At 46.0% G+C, this 21,817-nt stretch overlaps 2 protein-coding genes across 5 annotated transcripts in view; both read left to right on the forward strand.

Annotated features, from left to right (window-relative positions):
• The window catches only part of HCK (HCK proto-oncogene, Src family tyrosine kinase), a 48,539-nt gene extending 40,972 nt beyond the window's left edge, over positions 1-7,567 (forward strand). For all 3 annotated transcript variants that reach the window (XM_021665770.2, XM_021665769.2, XM_021665768.2), the window contains 3 exons: positions 459-612; positions 3,668-3,799; positions 6,633-7,567. In XM_021665770.2, the coding sequence (XP_021521445.1) occupies positions 459-612; positions 3,668-3,799; positions 6,633-6,835 (489 nt within the window). In that variant the 3' untranslated portion in view covers positions 6,836-7,567. The remainder of the gene's footprint in view (positions 1-458; positions 613-3,667; positions 3,800-6,632) is intronic.
• Positions 7,568-18,500: 10,933 nt separating this feature from the next.
• The window catches only part of TM9SF4 (transmembrane 9 superfamily member 4), a 54,920-nt gene continuing 51,603 nt past the window's right edge, over positions 18,501-21,817 (forward strand). Inside the window, exon 1 of one of the 2 annotated variants that reach the window (XM_021665728.2) lies at positions 18,501-18,704. In XM_021665728.2, the coding sequence (XP_021521403.2) occupies positions 18,639-18,704 (66 nt within the window). In that variant the 5' untranslated portion in view covers positions 18,501-18,638. Of the gene's footprint in view, positions 18,705-18,960; positions 18,981-21,817 lie in introns of those variants that run through there. The other variant, XM_064382311.1, reaches the window with a different exon arrangement.

A 21,817-nucleotide genomic window follows, 5' to 3' on the forward strand; every position in this document is an offset into this window, starting at 1 on the left:
AAGTGAATTTTCCCTACCCAGGGCTGGGGCATGAGAAAGATATAAGAGGTATAGCAGAATATGACATGAGCCTAGATTGTCCCCAGAAAGAGGGTTGAAGATGAAAGCTCTTCATAGTGTCCTAGAGTTTGTGTGTCTGTGTGTGTGTGCGTGCCTGCGTGTGTGTGTTCCTGGAGGAATAGGTCCTGGAGAAATAGTCCCATTGCTTTTTCCTTGAGAACACTTCAAAGTGCTCTCTGGAAGTCTTGGAACTCTAGAGAATCCTTCAAAGTGACCCAGGCCTCAGGGATTCCCCCAACCTGCCAGCCTGAGCCCCGGGGCCCTCCCAACAGAAGAGTGAGGACTGGTGCAGACATTTCCCATTGTCTTCCACTTGAACACCTCTCTGCTGCTTTCGGGTGGGGCCCTCTTGGCGTAGGCCAGGTCTGAGGACAAAAGTGTCTCTGTTTGGGGTGCAGATTGCAGAAGGCATGGCCTTCATCGAACAGAGGAACTACATCCACCGAGACCTCCGAGCCGCCAACATCTTGGTCTCTGCATCCCTGGTGTGTAAGATTGCCGACTTTGGCCTGGCCCGGATCATCGAGGACAATGAATACACAGCTCGGGAAGGTAGGGAACGCTGCCAAGCAGGCCCACGTTGCCCATTTGGATGGTTGTGAGTGTTGAGTTGATACGTGTGAGAGTGATTGGCAAAATGCAAGGGTCTGCCCCAGTCTTAGCTGTGCAATCTTGAGCTTGGTGGATACTTCTGGATAATGTCCTGAACTTCAGAGTCTCACCCAGAGACTTTGAGAAGGAGATTTAAGATCAGATGGAGAAGTACTGATAGATTTTAGAGGGAGTTAGGCAATGTATGTTGAAATTAACGGTAAGAGCAGCTTTGTGCATAACAGACAAAAATAGGGCTGCTATCCCAATGTCCATAAGCAGGAGGATGGATGTATACATTATGGTTTATTCACAGAATATAATACCACGCAGTGATGCAAAAGCACAAACCGGCCAGGCTCAGTGACTCATGCCTGTAATCCCAGCACTTTAGGAGGCCGAGGCAGGAGGATTGCTTGAGCCCAGGAGCTCAAGACCAGCCTGGGCAACACAGGAGACCTAGTCTCTACACAAATTTTAAAAATTAGCCAGGCATGGTGGCACATGCCTATAGTCATAGCTACTCAGGAGGTTAGGGTGAGAGAATTACTTGAGTCTAAAAAGTTGAGGCTGCAGTAAACCGTGATTGTGCCACTGTACCCAGCCTGGTGGACAGAGCAAGACCTTGTCTTAAAAAAAAAAAAAAAAAAAGGCTGGGCACGGTGGCTCATGCCTGTAATCCCAGCACTTTGGGAGGTCAAGGCAGGCGGATCATGAGGTCAGGAGTTCCAGACTAGCCTGACCAACATAGTGAAACCCTGTCTCTACTAAAAATACAAAAATTAGCCTGACGCCTTAAAAAAAAAAAAAAAAGCACAAACCAATGCTAAATGCACCAAAATGGGTAACTCTCACAGATATATCAAAATGAAAGAAATTAGACCAAAAAAGAGTAGATGCCAATTGGTTTCATTTTTGTAAAATTCAAAAAGAGACAAAACTTGCATATGGATGTTCATGGAAGCATTCTTCCTAACAGCCAAAAGATGGAAACAACCCGCTTTAATGTCCACAGACTGATGAACAGATAAACAAAATGTGGTATATTCATACAATGGAATATTATTTGGCCACAAAATAGAATGAAATGCTATGTCAGGCTAGCACACAGATGACCCTTGAAAACATTATGTTAAGGGAAAGCCAACATGAAGACCACATACTGTTTAATTCCTCTTCTGTGAAATGTCCAGAACGGGCCTTTTTTTTTTTTTTTTTGAGACATAATCTTGATCTGTCACCCAGGCTGGAGTGTATTAGCATGATCTCAGCTCACTACAACCTCTGCCTCCCAGGTTCAAGCAATTCTTGTGCCTCAACCTCCTGAGTAGTTGGGATTATAGGCACATACCACCACGCCTAGCTAATTTTTGTATTTTTAGTAGAGATGAGGTTTCACCATGTTGGCCAGGCTGGCCTCAAACTCCTGACCTCAAGTCTCCCAAAGTGCTAGGATTACAGGCATGAGCCACCACGCCCAGCCCAAAACAGACAAATCTAAAGAGAGAGAAAGTAGTGGTGCCTACAGCTGGTGGTGGGGAATCGGGAGAAATGGGGAGTGACTTCTGTGGGTTTTTTGCAGGGAAATGTGATGAAAATATTCTGAAATCCACAACTTCGTGACTATTCTAAAAGCCATGGAATTGTGCACTTTAAATGGTTGAAATGTATGGTCTGTGAATTCTAGCTCAATAAAGCCGTTAAAGAAAGAAACAGGCAAAATTTATTTACATCATAGAGGTCAGAATCGCAGTCACCTTTATTTTCTGTTAGCTTAATTTTTATTTATTTATTTTTTTGAGACAGAGTCTTGCTCTATTTCCCAGGCTGGAGTGCATTGGCTTGATCTTGGCTCACTGCAAACTCCACCTCCTGGGTTCGAGTGATTGTCCTGCCTCAGCCTCCTGAGCAGGTGGGATCATAATCACACTCCATTATGCCTGGCTAGTTTTTATTTCTAGTAGAGAGGGGATTTCACTATGTTGGCCAGGCTGGTCTCAAACTCCTGACCTCAAGTGATCCACCTGCTTGGGCCTCCCGAAGTGCTGGGATTACAGACATAAGCCACCACACCAGGCCTATTTATTTTTTGAAGAGACAGGTGCTTGCTCTGTCACCCAGGCTGTAGTGGAGGAGTATGATCATAGCTCACTGCAGCCTCTGACTCCTGGACTCAAGCAATCCTCCAGCCTCAGCCTCCTGAGTACCTGAAACTAAACCCACCTCAGTCTCCCAAAGTGCTGGGATTACAGGCAAGAGCCAGCGTGCCCAGCCCTTCATATTCCTTTTCTATTAAAAAGGAAGCCTTGTCATGACCCACTGTGCCTGGCCAAGTTTTTGTTTGTTTGTTTTTGTTTTTGTTTTTAAATTAGCTGGGCATAGTGGTGCACACCTCTAGCCCCAGCTGCTTGAGAGGCTGAGGCAGGAGGATAGCTTGAGGCCAGGAGTTCAAGGCTGCAGTGACCTATGATTGTGCCACTGTGCTCCAGCCTGGGCAACAGAGGAAGACCCTGTCTCTAAAAGACAAAAAAATTGAAAAGGCTAACTAAACCCATGTCAGACTATGTGGGAGGAGGGAAGGGGGAGACACACAGTGACTGGTGGGAACCTCATAGGCTGAGAGTCAGAATCCTCCTTCTCCTATCGCCCGGGGTCAGAAGACTGAGGCGTTGGCTACAACCTGGACTCAAGATCCCCTGAAGTCCTTCTGTCCCCAAAGATCTGTGACCTCTGGGATTCCACTCTTCGGAGTTGTAGTTTCCTGGGGTATCAGCTGATCAACGAGGAGGCCTCTAGAGAGTGAACTTCCACGCCACACCCCAGATCCCTCTGCCCACTCCTCCTTGTCTAGTCATCTGTCCTCAGGATGGATGTGCCTTGCTTCCACAGGGAAATTGCACTTCTGCAGGGGCAGATGTTGGCAGCTGTTGCCCTTGCCTGTTCCCCCACCTTAGCAGAGTCCCAACCCTCACTGCTCCCCAGCCTTCCCCTGACTCTGCTCTGCTCCACCCTACAGGGGCCAAGTTCCCCATCAAATGGACAGCTCCTGAGGCCATCAACTTTGGCTCCTTCACCATCAAGTCAGACGTCTGGTCCTTTGGTGTCCTGCTGATGGAGATCGTCACCTATGGCCGGATCCCTTACCCAGGTAGGGAAGGGGCATCAGCTCGGGGCTGCTTTCAGGGCCCAGCCTGGCAATGGGCTCATCTCATCAACGTGCCCATTCAAACTGAGTTCTTGATCCTCAACCCCAACTTTCCCTCACCTTTCCCGTCTTAGTTAAAGGCACCACCATCCATTCAATGTCTTAAGCCTGAAATCTGGGGGCTTTCTTGGCCCTTCCTTCTCTCTCACCCCTATTTTTTTTTTTTTTTTAGGCGGAGTCTCACTCTTGTTGCCCAGGCTGGAGTGCAATGGCACTATCTCAGCTCACTGCAACCTCTGCCTCCTGGGTTCAAACGATTCTCCTGCCTCAGCCTCCTGAGTAACTGGGATTACAGATGCCCACCACCATGCCCGGCTAATTTTTATATTTTTAGTAGAGACAGGGTTTCACCATGTTGGCCAGGCTGGTCTTGAACTCCTGACCTCAGGTGATCCACCTGCCTCGGCCTCCCAAAGTGCTGGGATTACAGGCGTGAGCCACCAAGCCCTGCCTCACCCCTGTGACATCTGAGCAGTCACAAGGTTTTGGCTACTTGACTCCAAAACATATCCCAAGTCTCACCACTTTGAACCCCGCAGTCTCCACTGCATCCAGGCCGGCATTGTCTCCCATGGGTGGCGCAGCGGCCTCCTCATCAGTCTCACTGCTTTCTCCCCCTTCATCCTACAGCGTATTCTCCACTTGCAGCCAGAAGGATAATTCTAAACTGTGAATCGGATCTCGTCCTTTCTCCATGCTTTTTTTTCTTTCTTTCTTTTTCAGACAAGGTCTCGCTCTGTCGCCCAGGCTGGAGTGCAGCAGTGCAATCATAGCTCACTGCAGCCTCAACTTCCTAGGCTCAAGTGATCCTCCCTCTTTAGCCTCCCGAGTATCTGGGACCACTGGCACGAGCCACCATACCTGGCTATTTGTTTTATATGTATTTTTTGTAAAGACTTGGTCTCACTATGTTGCCCAGCCTGGTCTCAAATTTCCAGGCTCAAACAATCCTCCAGCCTTGGCCTCCCAAAATGCTGGGATTACACACACACACACACACACACACACACACCCCCCACCGTGCCCAGCTAATTTTTTAAATTTTTTGAGAGACAAGGTGTTGCTATGTTGCTGGGCTGGTGATTTCCATTTTTAAGTGATGCTGTAGCTCAGCGTGAAGCGTGAATGGGAAGGAAGGGGAACAGGGTGGCAGCCCATGAGGAGGCCACAGCAGTGGCCCAGGCATAGGGTGGTGGATTCGTGACAGGCATACACTGATGAACTGGTGGTACGTTTCAAAAGAAGGAAAGATCTGACTTGCTGACTTAGGAGGTGAAGGAGAGAGAAAAGGAAGATTACCCTGGCGTTGCACCACAGGGTGGATGATGGTCTAGGGACAGAAACTGGGAAGCTCTGGCAGGGCACAGTGGCTCACGCCTATAATCCCAGCACTTTGGGAGGCTGAGACGGGTGGATCACGAGGTCAGAAGTTCAAGACCAGACTGGCCAACATGGTGAAACCCCGTCTCTACTAAAAAGAAAACCCAAAAATTAGCTGGGCATGGTGGCTCGTGCCTGTAATCCCAGCTACTTGGGAGGCTGAGGTAGGAGAATTGCTTGAACCAGGACCCCAGAGGCGGAGGTTGCAGTGAGCCGAGATTGTGCCACTGCACTCCAACCTGGGCTACAGAGCAAGACTCCATCTCAAAAAAAAAAGAAAAGAAATTGGAGAGCTCCATTTCAACCCTCTTAAATTTGAGCTGACTTAAGTAGAGAGACATACAAGTAAAGGAAGGGCTTGAGTTCATTTACTTACAGCAGTAGAGGTCAGAATTGCAGTCACCTTTATTTTCTGATGCCTTACTTTTTATTTATTTATTTATTTGAGATGGGGTCTTGCTCTGTTGCCCAGGCTGGTGTATACTGGCATGATCTCGGCTCATTGCAACCTCCACCTCCTGGGTTCAAGCGATTGTCCTGCCTCAGCCTCCTGAGCAGCTGGGATTACAAGTGTGCACCATCACATGTGGCTAGTTTTTGTATTTTTAGTAGAGAGGGGGTTTCACTATGTTGGCCGGGCTGGTCTCGAACTCCTGATCTCAAGTGATCTACACACCTGGACCTCCCGAGTTTGGAGTTTGAAACTAATAATATAAAACTGGGGGTCATGGACATTGAATAGCTATTCTTATGAATAACTAATAAAAACTTAAATTGAACGAGAAAATGGTCCCACCCACAGGGTGACACTGAATCTGGTCACCTGACTGTTTTGTCCTGAGAGTGCACTAGGCAAAACTAGGCAACACACTATAGACGCCAAATCCAGAAGGATGTGTTCTGCTGCAAGCCACAAAATGACAGACAGAGTAAGTGAAACAGAGCAAGCTATTACTCCCCCTCTGGCACTGGTGACTGGTTAGTTCAGCGGCTCAGCAGGACTGAGTCAGGACTCTGGGTTCCTGTCTCTGTGATGATGTTCTCCATGTGGTAAGATGGTGATTGCAGCTCTGAGTATCATAAGTATCTCACAGTGTCCAAAGGAAGAGACAAAGGGTGTGTTCTCCAAAGACTGTCCTCTAAGTGGGAGGAAAACCTTTCCTGGCCTCTCCCAGCAGACCTCCCCGTCAGCTCCCATTGGCCAAAACCATGTCCCGGGCCCATGTCCTAGCTGCAAGTGAAGCTGGAGGAGGAAGTCTCTGGCTTTCACAGTGGGAGGGGCTCAGCTTGCAAGGTGAGGCGCAGAGTGATGGCTGCTGGGGAGGCCACAGGGCCTGGCACCTCTGGGATCTCATTTCCCAACTGCTTCCGTTTTAATTCCATGGCTTCTTTTCAGGGATGTCAAACCCTGAAGTGATCCGAGCTCTGGAGCGTGGATACCGGATGCCCCGCCCAGAGCACTGCCCAGAGGAGCTCTACAGCATCATGACGCGCTGCTGGAAGAACCGTCCAGAGGAGCGGCCGACCTTTGAATACATCCAGAGTGTGCTGGATGACTTCTACACAGCCACAGAGAGCCAGTACCAACAGCAGCCATGATGGGCAGGACCAGGGCAGGGCCAGGGGCCCAGGTGGTGGCTGCAAGGTGGCTCCAGCACCACCCACCAGGGCCCAGGCTCCCTTCCTACTCCCAGACACCCACCTTCGCTTCAGCCACAGTTTCCTCACCTGTCCAGTGGGTAGGTTGGACTGGGAAATCTCTTTTTGACTCTAGCAATCCATAATCTGACATTCTCAGGAAGCCCCCAACTTGATATTTCTGTTTCCTGGAATGGTTGGATTTCAGTTACAGCTGTGGTTTGGATAGGAAACTTTCAAAATAGTGAAATGAATATTTAAATAAAAGATATAAATGCTAAAATCTTTACCCAAAGGTTGGTTTTCCTGTCCTTCCAATTCCTGAATATCTATGTGCCTTCTTGCTGTATGACAAGTCAGAAAGTGTGAAGGACTCTCCCGGAGACCAGAAGTACAAAGGCAAGTGGGGTTCAGACTGGGTGCAGTGGCTCTGACCTGTAACACCAGTGCTTTGGGAGACCGAGTTGCTGGGGAGTGCTTGAGCCCAGGAGGTTGAGGCCGCAGTGAGCTCTGATCGTGCCACTGCACTCCAGCCTGAGTGACAGAGTGAGACCCTGTTTCAAAAAAAAAAAAGAAAGAGAGAGAAAGGAGAGAAAATTGGGGCTCAATGTGTGAAGTTTTCTAACTGCCCTAAAATAGTTGCTGGCTAGTAGTTTCCTCTTGCTCCTGTAACAAATTACCACACATGTGGTAGCTTAAGACAACACAAATGTATAACCTTACTGGGCCAGGTACAATGGCTCATGCCTGTAATTCCAGCATTTTGGGAGACTGAGGCAGGTGGATCACTTGAGGTCAGGAGTTCGAGACCAGCCTGGCCAACGTGGTGAAACCCAGTCTTTACTAAAAATACAAAAATTAGCCAGGCATGGTGGTAGATGCCTGTAATCCCAGCTACTGGGGAGGCTGAGGCACAAGAATTGCTTGAACCCAGGAGGTGGAGGTTGCAGTGAGCCAAGATTGTGCCACTGCACTCCAGCCTGGGTGACAGAGCAAGACTCTGTATCAATAGATAAATGAATGAATGAATGGACGAATGGATGGATGGATGAATGAATGTATAACCTTACTGTTCCAGAAGTCAGAGGGACTGAATGGGTTGGCAGAGCTGCCTTTCTTTTGAATCCTCTAGGGCAGAATTTGTTTCCTTGCGTTTCCCAGCTTCTAGAGGCTGCTCCCATTCCTTCATGCATCAGTCCGTTTCATTCATTCCTCCAAACTTTGCTTTCGTCCTCATATCTCCTCTGACTCTGAGTCTTCTTCCCCTCTTTAATTTGTAGGAACCCCTTGGATCCACCTGGATAATTCAGAATAATCTTTTCATCTCAGGATTCTTAATCAGCTTTGCAAAGCCCCTTTTGCCATGCAAGGCAACATTTTCACAGGCGCTGAGGGTCAGGAAGTGAACATCTTTCAGTAGAGGGAGCATTATTCTACCTTCTCCACTGGTCTCCAGATGCTGGATGGGTTTTGCCTCCAAGGAGCTGGGTCTTCCAGGATGGTTTCTCATGATCTGGGATCCTGACTTTCCTGTTAGGCCACATTGCTACAAGAGCTGGTCAGTTTCCAGCTCTCCAGGGCTGGGGAGTGCCCCCAGACCTAACATTTCCCATGGCCAAGCAGCCATCATACTTGTTGAGATGGTATTTACTGTTGCAGGAATCCTGGTCTGGAGATATGGCTGCTGAGAAGTGTTTAGTACCCTACAGGGGAAGCTGTCAGTGGAAGGGTGGGAGCCCTGTGTAGGAAGCAGAGAAGACGAAGTACTGGGGGCTTCTTGAATATTGCCTCAGCTGAAAGTCCCTGGCAGCTAGGTTTTTAGTTTTTTTATCATAGAGAGAAAGACAAAAAGAAGTGGACAATGAGTGAAAAGCAAACAACGCCTTTCTATATTATTACATCCCCTGAAGGTTCTACATCACGTCACCCTCCAGGGTCCCATGGAATCCTACATGAACTTGATTCTGTACCCATGAGTAGTGTGGGGTTCTGACCTTAGGAACTGAATAAAAAAACAGTGGAAAATAAATCTAGTTGTGTTTCAACTTACCTAGTTGCTCATTTAATTACTTTCTTGCTTTCTAGTTTGTGTCTTGGGTACCTGAAAGCAGAGCCCAGGGTCTTATGATGGAAATTCGCCCTTAATGATATGTGATAATAATCCAACGGGAGGAGCACACTTCCCTGCTCCGTCAGTGTTGAACTTGACCATGAGACTTGCTTTAGCCAATGGCATGTTAGCAGATGTGATGCAAGCAGAGGCTTGAGATGTGCTTGTGGGGCTGGGCTTGCCTTCCAGCCTTTTGCTCTGAAAAGAACATGGTCCAAGGAAGATGAGTGACAGATGGAGCAGACCTAGATGAACCTGCAGGCCTGAGCCCAGCCTAGATCAACTGAACTCCATCTGAGCTGCGGATATGTGAGAGAGAAATAGATGCTTATTATGACAAGGCTTTGCATTCCGAGGTTGTTTTGTTTCATAGAAGTATGATGGCCACAGAGACTAAGGCACGATATCAGGAGCTGGAATCTATTGCTTACGGACAAGGTCAAGGGGTCAATTCCCGCCCTCCTGCTCTTTCAATTTATACTGCCCAAACCAACACTGATTTGTCTCTCTGGTCACCAAAATGTAAAAGCGTGGGGATAGATACAACACCAAAAGCATGATCCACAAAAGAAAAAAAAATAAATTGTACTTCTTTAAAATTAAAAACTCTGCTCTGCAAAGGACACTATTAAGGAAATAAAAACACGGCCAAGCATGGTGGCTCACGCCTGTAATTCCAGAACTTTGGGAGGTCAGGGCAGGTGGATCACTTGAGCCCAGGAGTTTGAGACCAGCCTGGCCAACATGGCAAAATCCTGTCTTAACTAAAAATACAAAAATTGGTTGGGTGTGGTGGCAGGTGCCTGTAATCCCAGCTACTCAGGAGGCTGAGGCAGGAGAATCACTTGAACCTCCCCAGGAGAATTGCTTGAACCCAGGAGGTGGAGGTTGCAGTGAGGCAAGATCGCACCATTGTACTCCAGCCTGGGCAACAAGATGGAAACAAGAAAGAAAGAGAGAAAGAGGGAAAGAGAGAAAGAAAGAGAGAGAGGGAGGCAGGGAGGGAGGAAGAAGGACAGAGAAAAGAAAAACATGAGTCCTAAGCATGGAGAAAATATTTGCAAAAGGTATATGTGATGAAGGACTGGTATCTGCAATATATAAAGAACTTTTAAAACCCAACAATAAAAGAAAAACTCAATTTAAAAACATATGAAAGATCTAAGTAGACATCTTAGCAAGGAAGACAAGCAGATAGCAAATAAGCATGTGAAACAATGCTCCATATCATATGTTATTAGGGAAATCCAAATAAAATAATAAGACACCACTCCACATCTGCTAAAATGGCTAAGATTCGAAACACTGATGACACCAAACGCTGATGAGGATGTGGAGCAACAGGAACTCTCATTCTTTGCTGGTGGGAATGCACAATGGTACAGCCACTTTGGAAGGTATTTGGAAGGTATTTACCAAACTAAGCATATACTACCACACAATCCAGCAATCGTGCTCCCATGTGAGTTGAAAACTTATGTCTACACACACACACACACACACACACACACACACACACACGCACATGGATATTTATAGAAGCTTTATTCATAAATGCCAAAACTTGGAAACAATCAAGATGTGCTTCAATAGGTGAATGGATAAACAAATCTCAGTATATTCATATAACGGGATATATTATTCAGCACTAAGAAAATAATCCCAGCACTTCGGGAGGCTAAGGTGGGAGGACTGTTTGAACCCAGAAGTTTGAGACTAGCCTGGGCAACAAGTGGGACCCCCATCTCTACATAGAGTTTAAAATGTATCTGGCTGTGGTGGCATGCAACTGTGGTCCCAGCTCTACACAGAATGCTGAAGCAGGAGGATAGCTTGAGCCCAGGAGATTGAGGCTGCAGTGAGCCACGATTGTGCCACTGCACTCCAGCCTGGGCAAGAGAGTGAGATTAAATAAATAAATAATTTTGGCTGGGCACAGTGGCTCATGCCTGTAATCCCAACACTCTGGGAGGCCAAGGCAAGTGGATTACTTGAGCCCATGAATTCGAAACCAGCCTAGGCAACATGGTGAAACCCCATCTCTACAAAAAATGCAAATATTGGCCAGGCCTGGTGGTGGATGCCTGCAGTCCTAGCTACTCAGGAGACTGAGGTAGGAGGATCGCCTGAGCCCAGAAGGTCTAGGCTGCAGTGAGCCATGATTGTGCCGCTGCACTCCAGCCTGGGTGACAGAATGAGACCCTGTCTCAAAATAAATAAATAAATAAATAGCCAAGCACAGTGGCTCACACTTACAATCCCAGCACTTTGGGAGGCTGAGAAGGGTGGATCACTTGAAGCCAGGAGTTTGATACCGGCCTGGCCATTACAGCGAAACCCTATCTCTACTAATAATACAAAAAAACCAGCTGGGCTTCATGGCAAACACCCGCAGTCCCAACTACTTCTTGAGGCACGATAATCATTTGAACCTGGGAGGCAGAGGTTGCAGTCAGCCGAAATTGCACTACTGCACTCCAGCCTGGGCGACAGAGTGAAACTCTGTCTCAAAAAGAACACTTAAAAATAGGCCGGACGCTGGGCACAGTGGCTCAAGCCTGTAATCCTAGCACTTTGGGAGGCCAAGGTGGGCGATCATGAGGTCAGGAGTTCAAGACCAGCTTGGCCAACATGGTGAAACCCCATCTCAAAGAAAAAAAAAGGCCGGGCACAGTGGCTCACACCTGTAATCCCAGCACTTTGGGAGGCCAAGGCGGGTGGATCACCCGAGGTCAGGAGTTCAAAACCAGCTTGGCCAACATGGTGAAACCCTGTCTCTACTAAAAATACAATACTGGGTGCAGTGGTGGGTGCCTGTAATTCCAGCTGCCCGGGAGGCTGAGGCAGGAGAATCACTTGAACCCGGGAGGCAGAGGTTGCGGTGAGCCGAGATTGTGCCATTGCACTCCAGCCTGGGTGACAGAGTGAGACTCCATCTCAAAAATAAATAAATAAATGTGTTTTTTTAAAGTGCTGTCAAACCATAAAAAGACATGCAGGAAGCTTAAATATAGATTGCTAAGAAAGAATCCAATCTGAAAAGGCTTCATACTGTACGACTCCAACTATATGACATTCTGGAAAAGCAAAACTATGGAGGCAGCAACAAAGTCGGTGGTTACCAGGGGTTTGGTGTGGGGAGGGAGGGAGAGATGAATAGGTGGAACACGGGGTTTTTAGGGCCTTGAAACTATTCTATATGAAACTGTGATGGCGTATACGTGTCACTATACATCTGCTCAAACTCACAGAGTTGCAACATGAGAAATGATCCCATAGGTACGGTGTGGACTTTAGTTAATAATGTATCAACACCGGATCGTTGATTGTAACAAATGTATCACACTAACACAAGATGCTAATTACAGGGAAAACTGGGGGCAAGCTGAAGGGGTATATGAGAACTCTGTGCTTTCTAATCATTTTTCTGTATACCTAAAACTGCTTTAAAATTTTGTCGGCTGGGCACAGTGCCTCACACCTGTAATCCCCGTATTTTGGGAGGTTGAGGTGGGAGTATCACTTGAGCCCAGGAGTACCAGACTGTAGTGTGCTATGAGCACACTACTGCACTCCAGCCTAGGCAAGAGTGAGACTCTGTCTCTAGGGAGTAAAAAAGTCTATTAATTAGTGTGCTATGATCACGCCACCGCACCCCAGCCTAGGCAACAGAGTGAGATTCTGTCTCTAGGGAAAAAAAAGTTTATTAATGAAACATACAAAAACATGAGGATGAATTTTGTGTCACCAATTCTGCATGCAGTCTTCCCCCAGAAGGTGACAAAAGAAGGCAAGGGTAACATGCTCCTTTCTAAGGCACTGATGACTTGTTTCAGTCTGGCCACTAGTTGTGGCTTGAGTTTAAATATGTATAAAGCATTTGTTTCATTTCCCCCCTATAATATGGAAGAAAGCTACTGCCTTATTCCCCTAATTGGACCCTTGATTTGATCGTGTATCTGTCCCCATCACATTATATTCTGACCATAAGACTATATTAATTTGCACTCTATTTGTATCCCTTCCTGTTTTTGAGATGGAATTTCTCTCTTGTCCCCAAGGCTGGAGTGCAGTGGCGCAATCTCGGCTCACTGCAACCTCCACCTCCTAGGTTCAAGCGATTCTCCTGCCTCAGTCTCCCAAGTAGCTGGGACTACAGGTGCCCACCACCACGCCCAGATAATTTTTGTATTTTTAATAGAGACAGGTTTTTGCCATGTTGGCCAGGCTGGTCTCAAACTCCTGACCTCAGGCAATCCACCTGCCTCAGCCTCCCACAGTGCTGGGATTACAGGCATGAACAACCACGCTCAGCCCATCTCTTCCACTGTAGCGGCTGGCAATGACTGCTAGTTGTCCCCATAGCCATGCTCCCTCTTCTTCTTTTCCCCACCCCCGGCAGATCTCATGGGAGCTCCTCCTTCTTCTAGAGAAACAGAATTTTTATCAGGAACATGTGACTACCCAGAATGAAGGCTACACTCTACCTCCCCCTTGCAACAAAGTGTGACTAAGTTCTGATCAACGGGTTGTAGGTGGAAAGTGGAAGTATGGTGTGGCAGCTTCCAGGGAGCTTTTGGTTTTTGTGTTTGTTTGTTTTGAGACAGGGTCTCACTCTGTTGCCCAGGCTGGAGTGCAGTGGTGCAATCGTGGCTCAGTGTAGCCTCGAACTCCCAGGCTCCAGTGGATTCTCCTGCCTCAGCCTCCTGAGTAGCTGGGACCACAGATGCATGCTCGACTAATTTTTAAATTTTTTGTAGAGACAGTGTCTCACCATGTTGGCCAGCTCATCTCAAACTCCTAGGTTCAAGCGATCCTCCCACCTTGGCCCCCCAAAAGTGCTGGGATTACAGACATGAACCTCCGCACCTGACCCAGCGACCTTTCTTAAAAGACAAGTGGTACAGGATCTTTGCCCCTTCAGATAGATAGATAGATGATAGATGATAGATGATAGATGATAGATGATAGATAGATAGATAGACAGACAGATAGAGATTAGATATAGATATATGCATAGTTGTATTAGCCAGGTGTGGTGGTGTGTGATATAGTATACGTGTGTGTGTTAAGGGGGTTACCTGCAGTTCCATGTAGTGTCCGTTATTTTTTTATCTCTTCCCCTATCTTGCTGCCTGGAATGTACATGTGAAGGCTGGAGCTATAGCTGCCATCTTGGACCCTGAAGAAGATAAACAAACTCTAAAGATGGCGAAGCTGGATGAAACCTGGATCCCTGGGGACATTTTACAGCACCATATCGACCTGGACAATCTTCCTCTAGACTCTCACCTCCAAGGGTGCAGCACGCACTGCCCGTGCCCCGCTCGTATCTCTTAGAGTGGGCTGGACTTTTCAGGGGCCATTATCCTGCGTCACTGTTTCTGAGGACTTTTTTCCTAAAACTGCAAAAAGCCCCAGCTGCTAGTGTTCCCAGAAGGCTGAAAGTGCCAAGGAATTAACACCCTCTGGGATCAGTACTCAACTGAAGACTTTTGGGAGTTGGTGTGTAAACAGCCTTGCTCCCTTGCCCCGGGTGGGGTAACTCTAAGGTGTGTGGTTTGCATCATTTCCCAGAGCTTCTCCACGGGATTAAGCTTCAGTTGCCCACAATGCTAACTTGCTTGACAACGTACCCTTTCCCAGTATAGTGCTAACATGAATGCGGGTTGATAGTTTTGGTTATATTCATGAATAAGGTGAAAGTGAAATAAAGAAGACATGTATCAGAACTTGACCTAGTCAATGATATGGGCAAATTCTTTGTTCAACAGGGAAAGAGTTTCAAATAAAGTCACATTGTTGTGCTAGTCACAATGTAACAGCTATAGACACCGCACACTGTTAAATTTAATGTGAAATATTAGCATTTTTCTCCATCACTTTAAGTCTAGACCAGGGTTTGGCAAACTATGGCAAACTACGCTTTATTGGAACACAGCCATGTCTATTATTTATGTAACATTTGTGGGTGCTTTTGCACGAAGATGGCAGAGTTGAGTAGTTGTAACACAACCATATGGTTGGCAAAGCCCCAAATATTTACTAATCTGGCCCTTTACAGAAAAAAAAAATGTTACTAGCAAAACAAAAATTCAAGCCCTGATTGGTAGCACTTCCTGATTTTTGTTGTGTGAACATTCCCACCATGGCCAATTTCAAGCTACCAACCAGAGCTGCATGGTGACTTTCATGGGCACTTTTGCCTTTGTGGAACTTTTCCTCCAGAACATACATACTTTTCATATTTATAAATAAAAATAATATATAGTTATAAATATATATTTATATTAGATATAAATTATAGTCTACAGCTATAATTTGTAACAGTGTGCAATGTCTATAGTGTTACATTGTGACTAGCACAAAAACTATATATATTACAGTACCCTCTGAGGTGAAAGTCTAGAGGAAGATTGTCTAGTTCTATAGGGCACTGCATGGAATTGCAGTGTTTCCGTATCTTGGCAATGATGCTGCAATAAACTTGGGGGCGCAGACATTGATATCATTCCCTTTTGGATACACTCACAAGTGGGACTGCTGCATCACATGGTAGTTCTATTTTTCATTTTGATTTTGATGAACATCCACACTTTTCTGTAGTGACCGTACCAATTTACACTCTACCAACAGCACAGAGTCCCCTTTCTCCGCATCCTTCTCAATACTTGCTGTTATGTTTCGTTTTGATAATAACGGTTCTAAGAGACGCGAAATGATTTCTCATTGTGATTTCAATTTACATTTCCCTGATGATTAAGGATGTTGAGCACCTTTCCATTTACCTGTTGGCCATTTGTCTATCTTCTGAGAAATGTCTGTTTAGATCTCTTGCCCGTTTTTAAACCTGGTTATTTGGGATTTTTTTGCTATTGAGTTGTTTGAGCTCCTTATATATGTTGGATATTAGCCCCCTATCAGATTGTATTTGATTGGTAAATATTTTCTTCAGTTCTGGCGTTTGCCTTATTACTCTGTTGTTTCTTTTGCTGTGCAGAGCTTTTTAGTTTGATGCAATCCCACCTGTGTATTTTTGCTTTTGTTTCCTGTGCTTTTGGTGTCATATCCAAAAAACACATTGCCCAGGCCAATGTCAAGTTTTCTGTATGTCTTCCAGTAGCTTTACAGTTTCTGGCCCTGTAAGTCTTCAATCCATTTTGAATTGATTTTTTTATATGATGTGAGATAAAGGTCCAATTTCATTCTTTTGCATGTGGATATCCGGCTTGGGGGATAATGAAAATGTTCTGGAGATGGATGATGATAATGATTGACAACATTGTGAATGTAGTTGCTGTCATTGAATTGTGCACTTAAGAACCATTAAAATAGTCAATATGTTGTTATCCATATTTTACAACAATGAAGAAAATTTAGGCCGGGTTCAGTGGCTCACATCTGTAATTCCAGTACCTTGGGAGGCCAAGGTGGGCAGATCACTTGAGGTCAGTAATTCTAGACCAATCTGGCCAACATGGCAAAACCCCACTTCTACTAAAAATACAAAAACTTAGCCGGACTTGGTGGCATGCACCTGTAATCCAAGCTACTCAGGAGGCTGAGGCAAGAGATTCATTTGAAACTGGGAGTCAGAGGTTGCAGTGAGCTGAGATCATGCCACTGCACTGTAGCCTGGGCAACAGAGCGAGACTCCATCTAAAAAAAAAAAAATGTAAGAAAACAAAAAAGAAACTTGCCCATGTATGGAGCTAGTGGTGGAGATAGGCTCTGAACCCAGGCAGTCTAGTTCTAGGATTCTGGCTTATGTCACCAAAAGAGATTGGGATATGAAAGCCTTTTATGGAAAAATACAAAGCATGAGAAGAAAAAAAATGGAAATACTAAACATAATAGACCATTTATGGAGCTTTACTTCTTACCAGTTATCCTTCTTCAGGCTAGAAATGGTGGGAAACACCCAGGATTGAAGCTCCAGGAAAACTGGTTTCAAGTCTAGAATCTAGTCTTACAATCTGTGAGACTGCAGCAAATCTATCCTAGTCTCTCAAGCTTCTTCCTCCTTGGGGTTAATAGCCAACCTGCCAATCTTCAGGATGATTGTGCAGGCCACAAGAGTTAATAGGTGTGTGTTTCAATAATCTATTACTGAAATGACCTATAATAAACCACCCCAATCTAAAACAGCTGGGCTCAGCCGGGCAGTTCTTTTGGTCCACATGGTGTTCATGAGGTTATTCATGTAGCTGCATTCAGCTAGTAGCTCAGTGGGGGTTGGAATGTCCAAGACGCCTTCAATCACATATTGTAGTGCTCTAGAATGTCTTGAGGAGTTGGTTGGGCCTTTCTCTCTCTCCAGGTACCTTTCCAGTGGAGTAGCTACACTTCTTTACACCCAAGAAGGTAGAATCAGACGTTTTCAATCCTCTTAAGGCCTAGACTCAGTACTGGCAAAATCACTTGCAGCACATCTTATTGGTCAAAGCAACCGACATGACTAGCCAGATTCAACAGGAGGTAAAATAGAGTCTATCTCTTGAGGAGAGAAACCATATGCTCATCATGCAAGGATGGACAGAACTAGATGGCGGCTATCCTTGCAGAAAATCCACCACAGTGGTGCCCATAGGTGGGGAATCACAGTTTAACTGCCTATTGCCCCCTAGAATTAGATAAAAAGAGTCTTAGAAATTGTTTTAGCATAATGCTAAGTGCTGCAGCACACCCCAAATGCTCAGTAAATGCTGATGATTATTATTAATCATTATTATTATTTTTAAATCATGTTTTAATAGCTTTTTGAAACAGTCTAAGATAGCACTGGTACTCTATTCAGTTTAAAGTGTTATACATGGACCAAATGAACTTTGAGTTCATTTTCTAATCTTAATACCATGATTCTTTGAGTCTCTTTACAGATTTGGAAACTGAGGCTTAGGAAGATTACGTGACTTGTCTCGAGTCACACACTAAGCTAGTGCTTGACATCCACATTCAAAGATATCTCCCCCCACTGAATATGCTGCTTTTCATTCATTCATTTAAAAAGTTATGTATTGGGCACCTACCATAAGCCAAAGGAGTATATACTTAAGTATATACTGACAGTTATTTATCGAATACATCCTATGTAATATTGTGTCACTGAATCCTCATCACAAGCCTATGATGAAGGTATAAAATCCCCCTCCCATTTTACAGATGGGAATGAGGCAGAACAAGCTTCAAAAAACAAAACAAAACAAAACAGGGTCTACCCTCATAGGTATTACAGTTTACTAGAGAGGATATGGGCTAGTCAAACAAATAATTAAATATATAATTACAAATTACTCTTGGAGTCAGACTGCTCTCGGAGCCCGCGTGCCCACCCTTTCCCTTAAATCAAGGTCTCAGGTAACCCTGGCAATGGGTCGTCCTGCCAGTAGTAAAGATGGCACCGAGAGCACGAGCGCATTTTCACACACCCCTATTACCCACAATGCAGCGAGGGTAGGGGGAGGCTCAGTTTCTGCCAGGAGCTAATATGGCTACCACAGTTACACCGTTCTGTCTTTTCACCTAATCAGCGACCTGACTTTCCCAGACCAGACTGCCGAGCAGGAGCTAAGTAAGACTCCTTTTCCCCTCCGCTGACTGCCACTACAGGAGTGGTTGAAGCCAGGCGACCACCTTGCGGAGTTAAATTCCGTAATGAGGAGCACCACTTCCGCTGACGTCATCGCGGCGACACGTGGATCCAAGATGGCGACGGCGATGGTGAGTGAAGGAGACTCCGGGAGCGGGAGCTGGAGCGGGGCCGTCCGGGGTATCTCAGTCTTCCAGCACCCCATATCTGGCCCTGAGCCACCTCCGGGACCCCTGACTCAGGCCTGAGGGCTACCTCTGACTGGGCTTGTCTCCCCCGAAATCCATCTCCCCGGCCTTGCACCTGTAGTCAGGCTTGACAGGCCCCGACTTTAAGGCGCCGTTTTGGAGGGAGACCTCGGCTGCTGCCTTCGCCGGTTCCTATTCTACTTTTGGTCTCCGCCCACTGTGAGCCCCATTTTCCAGTTTTCACCTCCCAGCCCTGACCCCTCTGAAGAGCCCCACTTATTCTCATTCTTGCTCCTCCCCATCACTTCCAGACCCTGCTCTCCCCGCCTCCCCACCATCCTAACCGGTCCGCAGATGTGACCTCTCCTCTGACCACCCTACCAGCACAAACCCTGCGTCAGATCCTTTTCAGAGTCCTGTCTTCACTTACACTCATAGCTGTCCCCATCGCGCACCCCTGTTGACTGCTGCTACCCCAGAGCATGCCTCCACCTATCCCACACCCATCTTTCATCCCTAGACGCTTCCCTACCCATCCTGTTTTCTCAGTCAACTCCCTGCTTCTCTCCTAGGGACCTTTTACCCTATTGGTTCTCAAACTTTACTGTGCATAAGAATCTCGGGGTGTATAGGGGGAGGCGTGTTAAAAATGCAGTTTCCTGAGCAGCCCCACTCCCAAAGATTCTAATTCCATAAGGCTAGGTGATGCCCAAGAATCTGCCCTTTTATAATGACTCCAGTGATTATGGTGGAGGTGGTCTGTGAACTACGTTTTGAAAAACACTGATGGCCTCACCTCACTGCTCCCCTTCTCATTCCCCAGCATGGCCACACAGCTCGTTAGGGATGAAGGCTCATTATGATGAAGCTATATGTTAGGATGAAGTCTATGTGTGGATGAGGGTGGAGGTAAAAGAGCCATGCTTGGAAGTTGGTTCAGAGCCTGCTGGTTCCTGGTGCAGAACCCTGGAAGTAAATCTTTGAAGGACTAGCCCTTCTTCTGAAAGTTTAGTTCAAATTTTGCTTGTCAGGATACCAGAACTAAAATTGGAGTCACTTAGTCCAGAATGTTTTCCTGGATCTTCCTGCATACTGACTGCTTCCTCAGCAGATAATTTCATCCTGGGAGTGAATGACAAGGAAGACAAAGAGAAAAGGAAATAATTGGACTTTAGCAAAGGAAGATTCTGGCTTAAATATTTCGATGTTGGTTTTCTCCAAATGGGTATATTATTGACTTGTAGTTTTCCCTCCTTCTCTTAGCTGACTGAGAACTTATCTTTTGTTAAATGAGGGATTCCTTATTTAGAACTTCAGAGGGCAGGTAAAAAGATTTTAGGGACTTACCTGGTTTCTGTGGTCTCAGACCAGTCTGAACCACGAATGCGGCAAATCCTAAAAGTAGTATGTTGAAACCTATATATATGTATATTCCAGCACCACGTTCAGAACAAAGATGGTATAAGAACGTAACAGGAAATCACACCCTCTCTTGCTACAAGGAAAACATTGAATAAAGTGGTATTTACAGCAGCACTGTAAATCCCTGCCTTGTTCAGAGATTTTTAAAGAGATTATAAGCTAGCAATATATATATATGTGGCATACATCTATTTAGTCAACAAATATTTGAGTACCTATTTTGTGCCAGGAACTAGGGGTGTAGTTGTGAATTAGAGGGTCAAGGTCCCTACACTTGTGGAGCCTTTCTGGTTTGAGGAGACAGGCAGTGAACAAGTAAATACGTGAACAAAATAGTGTCACCGGTAAATGCTGTGAAGACGGCAAAATGAAGTGATAGTGATTAGGGGTGACTGGTGACTACTTTGGATTGAGTGGTCAGAAAGAAGTCTTCTCAGAGGAGGTGACTTGAGTTGAAACGTAATTAACAAGAAGGAACCAGCCAGGCAAAGAATATTCCAAGCAAAGGAAATGGCAAGTGTAAGAGACCAAGGTGGGAGGGAGCTTAGTGTTTTTGAGGAACACACAGAAGGCTGGAGGGGCTGAAGCGTGGTGAGGGTTGGGGTAAGAGAGAATGTTACAGAGATGAAACTGGAGGGAAACAAGAGTACCTGTTTTGAGAAGCATGCCTGGAATTGGGATGGACTGCAGTCTACATTTTGTTGTCCGTGGATTGCATTTTGAATTAGACTGTTGTGTTAGACTGCTTCCCCTTCCCATCCCCTTCAGGACAGTACTTGAAGGGAGCCAGCTTGTTCTCAGTTGGCACAGAGGCTGTGGAAAGGAGTTTGGATTTTTAGTCTGAGCACAGTGGAAAGGACAGTGATTTTGCCCAGCACGGTAACTCACACCTGTAATCCCAGCACTCTGGGAGACCAAAGTGGGCAGGTCACTTGAGCTCAGGAGTTTGAGACCAGCTTGGGCAAATGACAAAACCCTATCTCTACAAAAAAATACAAAAAGAAAAAATTAGCTGGGCTTGGTGGTGTGCACCTGTAGTATTAGCTACTTGGGAAGCTGACATGGGAGGATCACTTGAACCTGGGAGATTGATACCAAGGATATAGTGAGCCTTGATCACAGTGCTGCACTCCAGCCTTGGCAACAGAGCGAGACCCCGTCTTGAGAAACAACAGGCCGGGAGCAGTGGCTCACACCTGTAATCTCAGCACTGTAGGAAGCTGAAGCAGGCAGATCACTCAAGGCCAAGAGTTCGACACCAGCCTGGCCAAAATAGCGAAACCCTCTCTCTACTAAAAATATAAAAATTAGCCGGGTGTGGTGACACGCACCTGTAATCCTAGCTATTTGGGAGACTGAGGCACAAGAATCACTTGAACCCTGGAGGCGGAGGGTACAGTGAGCCAAGATCATGCCACTGCACTCCAGCCTGGGCGACAGAGTGAGACCATGTCTCAAGAAAAACCAAAACAAAACAATAAAAACACCACCAACAACAAAACCCTGAAAGTACTGTGATTTAGTGTTTGTTGTGCCACCTGGGAGTATTGTACTGAAAACAGTAACTGATTTAAAATAACTCAGTTACTGAGTATGTAACATATGCAGTGACCCACAGAGATCGTTTTTTAAAG

Source organism: Aotus nancymaae, unplaced genomic scaffold (genome assembly GCF_030222135.1).
Source record: "Aotus nancymaae isolate 86718 unplaced genomic scaffold, 86718_ANA_hifiasm-v0.15.2.pri h1tg000029l, whole genome shotgun sequence".
NCBI lineage: Eukaryota > Metazoa > Chordata > Mammalia > Primates > Aotidae > Aotus > Aotus nancymaae.